A 6,326-nucleotide genomic window follows, 5' to 3' on the forward strand; every position below is an offset into this window, starting at 1 on the left:
TGCCTTAGGAGATTGCATGAAGGGCTACCTTCCACATCTGATTAAAGAAAGATCTTAGGTTTTTTGTTTTGATTTGTTTTTGATTTTTATACCTGCACCTGCAGCATATGGAGTTTCCCAGGCTAGAGGTCAAATCAGAGCTGTAGCTGCCAGCCTACACCACAGCAGCAGCAACACCAGATCCCCAACCTATTGAGCTGGGCCAGGGGTCAGACTTGCATCTTCATGAATACTAGTTGGATTCCTTTCCACTGTACCATAGTGGTTACTCCAAGATCTTAATCTGAATATTGATTTATTCCCTTCTTAGCTGTGTGCTCTTTAGCTGGTCAGTTAGCCTCTCTGAGCCTTCCTGATCTAAAAATGTAGGGAAAGATACATGGCATATAGGTTGAAATAAAAGAAGTCATTAAATAAGAGAAGTCATTGACACATAGTAAAAACATCATTAATGATTTTTTTTAGTTTGTATAATGCTTTTTTTTTCCCATTATAGCTGCTTTACAGTGTTCTGTCAATTTTCTACTATACAGCATGGTGACTCAGTTACATGCAATGTAGCCATTCTTTTTTCTCACATTATCATGCTCCATCATAAGTGACTAGACATAGTTTCCAGTGCTACATAGCAGGATCTCATTGCTAATTCATTCATAAGGCAATAGTCTGCATCTATTAACCCCAAGCTCCATCCCACTCCCTCCCCCTCCCCCTTAGCAGCCACAAGTTTATTCTCCAAGTCCATGATTTTCTTTTCTGTGGAAAGGTTCACTTGTGCCATATATTAGACTCCAGATACAAGTGGTATCATATGGTATTTATCTTTCTCTTTCTGACTTACTTCACTCTACAGTCTTGTAAATGGTCCCTGAAGCTTTTCTACTTTTTCACTCTCCCCACTTCTGGGAATAATTCAGAGTTGGCCATATCACTGGCACCCCTCTTCCCATTATTCTGATGTTTCCAGGGCATTCCAGGGATTCTGCCATTTGAGAAATACTCTAGAGATCATTTCTCAGAATTTTTAAGCTACTTTATTTACTTATTTATTGCTTTTTAGGGCCACACCTGTGGCATATGGAAGTTCCCAGGCTAGGGGTCAAATTGGAGCTACAGCTGCTGGCCTACTCCACAGCCACAGCAACATGGGATTCAAGCCATGTGTGTGACCTGCACCACAGTTCACAGCAATGTTTGATCCCAGCCAACTGAGCAAGGCCAGGGACCAAACCCACATCCTTATGGGTACTAGCTGGATTTGTTCCCACTGCACCACAACAGGAAATACAAGCTATATAATTTTTAAACAGCCTCCATGGATAAAGGAAATAAACTTAATTTTTTTCTGTTCAGTTCAAGGAATTTTACTATTGTTATTTCTAAGAGGGCAGCTGGAGGAATGAAAAGCCTTTTATTCCAGAATTTACATCGCCACTATGGTACCTGGAGCAAGTCATCAAACTCTCTAAACCATAACCCAAATCCATCTACTTCACTCTGTCTCTCTACCCTGGGTCCCACATAAGTATTTTCTTACCTTCTTTTATTGCATAAGACTTTTGGACCCTACAATCCTTCTCTCCGCAGTAGCAGAATGGTCTTTGCACACCCTCAATCAGATCAGTGCTGTCTGATGCTGAAAGTGCCACCCATGCCCAAAGGTGTCTGATAGTACTGGGAACCTGCCCTCCACAGCATACCTGCCCCACAAATCTCCTCACTTCCTGTTCTCTTTTGCTGACTATACTTGACCCACACTTGCCTTCCTTCTGCTCTTCCAAATATAGTATTGATCCTATGTTTCTATTTATCACAAATACTATTCCCCCCAATTCTGTACTTGGCTGGCTCCTTCTTATCCACCTAAAGTGAGTTCTTTGCTGACCACAAAATTTAAAGCAATCTGCTACTGATCTTGATATTTTGGGTTTTCTTCCAGGTTTACATTCTTGTTTAAGTATTTGTTTATGACATGAATCCTCTGACTAGCATGCCATTGACATAAAGGCAGGAACCACTGTTTCTCTGGTACTTAAAGGCTGACCAAAGTAAGTATTCATTGAATGTGGAGTGAAGAAATGAAGTAGTTCCGGCTACCTCATTAGAGAAAGATTTGTAGGGAGGTTAAGGTCACAGACTTTAGGTAGTTCCCTGGTGATTCAGTGGGTTAAGATTCTGTTGTTGTCACTGCTGTGGTACATGTTTGATCTCTGGCCTGGGAACTTCTATGTGCCATGGATGCAGCCAAAATAAACAAACCTAACAGGTACCGAAGTCGGAATGGCCAGATTTGAAATTTACATCTGTTGTCTTTCATCAATAATATGGGTATAACGATAACAATCTCATAGATCTCTTCCAGGTTTAAATGATATCCTGATTCCATCTCTATCTTATGCTTTTGTTTCCATCTAGACAATATTAGGGCAAGAAAAGTTTTGGATGCATCATCCTTCATTTTATTCCTTAGTTAACACCAGTGAGATGAAAGCAGGAAACCACACATTTGGAGTCTCTGAATTCCTCCTCCTGGGCCTGTCTGAGCAGCAGGAACAGCAGCCTCTCTTCTTTGGCATCTTCTTGGCCATGTACCTGATCACCGTGGTGGGGAATATTGTCATCATCCTGGCCATTGGCTCTGGTCCACAGCTCTGCACCCCCATGTACTTCTTCCTGGCCAACTTCTCCCTCACCGACCTGGCTTTATCATCTACCACGGTCCCCAAGATGCTGGTCAACATCCAGGCTCACAGGCGTACCATCACCTATACTGGCTGCCTGTCTCAGATCTACTTCTTCCTGTGGCTCATCGGTCTAGATGTGTTCCTCCTGGCAGTGATGGCATATGACCGGTTTGTGGCTATCTGCCATCCTCTGCACTACAACTTGGTCATGAGCCCCAGATACTGCATCCTGCTAGTGGTCATGTCCCTAACCCTCACACATTCATACTCTCTAACCCACACCATTCTCTTGGCTCAGTTATCCTTCTGCACTGACAACACCATCCCCCACTTCTTTTGTGAACTTCTCCCCCTGTTGAAGCTCTCTTGTTCCGACACCTATGCCAACCAGTGTGTGTTGACCTACTGGGGAGGGGCGTTAACCATCTTGATCCCCTTGCTAATCATCATTTCTTATGCCCGCATCGTGGCTGCCATTGTGAGAATCCCATCAGCAAGGGGGAAGTGGAAGGCCTTCTCCACCTGCAGCTCCCACCTCTTGGCAATTTGTTTGTTCTATGCATCTGCTATAGGGGTGTACTTCCTTCCCTCCTCTGCAGATGCAGCCAGCAAGGACAGGTTTGCAGCAGTGATGTATGCCGTGGTAACCCCCATGCTGAACCCATTCATCTATGGCCTGAGAAACAGAGACATGAAGAGGGCCTTGGGGAGACTCCTGAGCAGAAGGGCACTGCAATCTCTATGAGACCAAAGACATCATTTGGGGATTTCAGGGGAAATCAATTTAGAGAGTTATCTTGGTATCTCCATCCAAATCCTGCATCTGCCATTTACTCGCTTTCCAACTCAGGGAAATTAAATAACCTCATTGAGCCACTATCTCCTCACTCAAAAAAAAAGTTCATAAAGTATGTACCATCATGTAGGGTTTCTGGGAGGGTAAGAAAGAAAAAATGCATACCTGTAAATTTATTCAGATCTTCATTTTTTTTTCAGAAATTGTCAACATATGCCTTTGTGGTTAATATTTTCATTATACAGAAGAGAAAGCAATGGTCAAACAGGTTAAATTATGTAACCTGGAGTTAGACATCTAATAACTGGCAGAGCCAGAATTTGAACTCAGATATCTGATTCCAACATGCATACTCTGATAAATGCATATGAAATATATATATTCTTCATCCTTTTTCTTTTTTTTTTTGCTTACTTCACACTGTTCACATATGCAGTTCCAATCTACAACTTCTCCAAATACAAGCAACTGATTTGAAAATGAGGTAAAATGACTAAGAAGCTAGAGAATAGAGTATATAGAGCTTCAGAGATTCTGCTTCCCCAAGAGATCACACCCTCTGCTTGAGCCTAAACCCTTACTTAGACATTTTGAAATGACTTCTGAATCAAGCCATGGGGTCAGAGAGAAGAGTATTTGGACCACACTGCCTGACACTCTCACCAAGTTTCTTTTATTGAACCATCATCATTCTTCAGTGCTATGCCAACAGTCAATGCTTAGATGTCTTTCAAATAAAACTGTGTTCCTATTGGTTTGTTTGATTAAAGTATAGTTGATTTACTATGTTGTGTGAATTTCTGTTGTATAGCAAAGTGACCTAGTCATACATATATATATACGTTCTTTTCCTCATATTAACTTCCATCATGGTCTATCCCAAGAAACTAGATATAGTCTCCCCCTAGATATGCAGCTAAGGATATATCCTAAGAGTCTGAAGAGGATTTTTTGTTAATATGTAGAAGAAATTTTGGAACCTGCACTACCCTCTGTGGATTTCTTCCCCCATCATTGAGACTCTACTGAGATCTCACTGATGAACTCAGAGTTTTTTCAATAGATTTCTTTTTTTTTTTTTTTTTTTTTTTTTTGCTCTTGCCTGTGGCAAGCAGAAGTTCCTCAGCTAGGGATTGAACCTGCACCAAAGGTGCTATAATCGGAGCCACAGCAGTGACGACGCTCAATTCTTACCCATGGAGCCGAGAGGGAATCCTGAAAACAGTTTTTTTTAAATGAAAGTAAGACTTATGTTAGAGTCAGAAATACTTGGGTTTACATATTAGATTTAAAATTCACTGCCCGTGTGACTCTCAGCAAGTTCTCAACATCCCTGAGTCTCTGCTGCTAAATATAAACACGTGGATAGTTGATAGTAACTATAGTAGCTGTCATCTAAGGCTGTTGTGAGAATTCATACAAAGGGTAACACATACAAATTTATTATCACAGTGTCTGATATCTATGCTGTAATCAGCTTCTTCTGCTTAAAGTGAAAATACTACCAATTTTTCTCTTTTCATCTGTTTTCTTCTCCCAGAACCTGCCTTCCCTTCTCTTCCCTTCCACCTCTTATCAAAGAGAAACTTGACATTTGCCATTTATGAGGCATAAGGTGACATGTCCACTCTAACCTTTTCCCTAGTGAATAAAACTCTGGTACCAGGAAATCTCCTCCAAGTTTACAAAGGTATTGGGATCTCATTGCTAATCCATTCCAAAGGAAATTTAAAAACATAAAATATAAAATGTTAAAAATTTTAAAAATAAAATAAATTTAGCCCATGTTTAAAAAAAAAAGGTACTGGGGATAGGTTTCTTTTTTAATTTTATTTTTATTAAAGTATAGTTGGTTTTCAGTGTTGCGTCACTTTATGCTGGACAGCATAGTGACCCAGTCATACATATATAACATTCTTTTTCTCATACTGTCTTTCATCGTGTTCCATCCTAAGAAACTGGATATAGTTCCCTGTGCTATACTGTAGGACCTCATTAGTTATCCATTCTAAATGTAAGAGTTTGCATCTATCAACCTCAAACTCCGCATCCATCCCAATTCCTGTACCTCATCCTTTCAATACTAAGGCTCTGACATGACCCTGGACATCTCCTTTGAGTGGTGCATGCAACTGGAATTCTCTGCTACTCTCCATGCCTTCTAATGATGCTTACCATGGGTACAAGAGCAGCAGAAAATCCCTGACCTTTCATGCTGCCTGAAGTCTAGCCAGATGTTGATTTTACCACATTTTCTTGCTTTCTAGTATTTAAGGTTCAGCTAAATCATAAGGACTTGCTAACCAATGAGTTAAATGGCCAAGGGCCATTTTAAGTGACAGTTCCCAGTCTGCATATATTGTCAAACTGACATCAAAAAAACGTTTGAAGGTTTTGGGATTTGGAACACTAGATTCCCATGTCACCTCACTGTAATTCTGTATATTTTCATATTCACTACCTCCTGTCTTGAAAATTTTCTCCTTCTTTGTGTTTTGCAATGACCTACTCTCATTTCAAGACCCTTTACAAATGTTTCCTTCTGAGTGAAGTCTTCCTGGGTTCATCTATTCAGAGAGTTATTAATTCATTCTTCTATGTACATATGGACCTTTGCAGTCTTCTCTAGAAAACTATTCTAAATAGCTGTTAACTTTTAGCTATTTAGGGTCCAGGTGTTTAGCTGCTTGAGGATAGAAAGTGCATCTTACAAGCAATAATTCAAAGAGTGTGGTGGAACTGGTGCATGAATAAACAAAGACAAGTGAATAGAATATTCAGAAATAAAAGTTTAGCGTATAATAAATGCTGGTACAAAGATGCATTTAATAAATGTACTGGAACAA

General features: G+C 40.3%; 1 protein-coding gene across 1 annotated transcript; it reads left to right on the forward strand.

The window, feature by feature from the left end:
• The first annotated feature begins 1,353 nt into the window (after positions 1-1,353).
• Positions 1,354-4,366, forward strand: LOC110258974 (olfactory receptor 1G1-like). Its single transcript, XM_021082263.1, has 2 exons — positions 1,354-2,922; positions 2,983-4,366. The coding sequence occupies exons 1-2, from the start codon at positions 2,443-2,445 to the stop codon at positions 3,427-3,429; spliced, it is 927 nt and encodes a 308-aa protein (XP_020937922.1). The 5' UTR covers positions 1,354-2,442; the 3' UTR covers positions 3,430-4,366.
• The last annotated feature ends 1,960 nt before the right edge of the window (positions 4,367-6,326 follow it).

Source organism: Sus scrofa, unplaced genomic scaffold (genome assembly GCF_000003025.6).
Source record: "Sus scrofa isolate TJ Tabasco breed Duroc unplaced genomic scaffold, Sscrofa11.1 Contig59, whole genome shotgun sequence".
Taxonomy (NCBI): Eukaryota; Metazoa; Chordata; class Mammalia; order Artiodactyla; family Suidae; genus Sus; species Sus scrofa.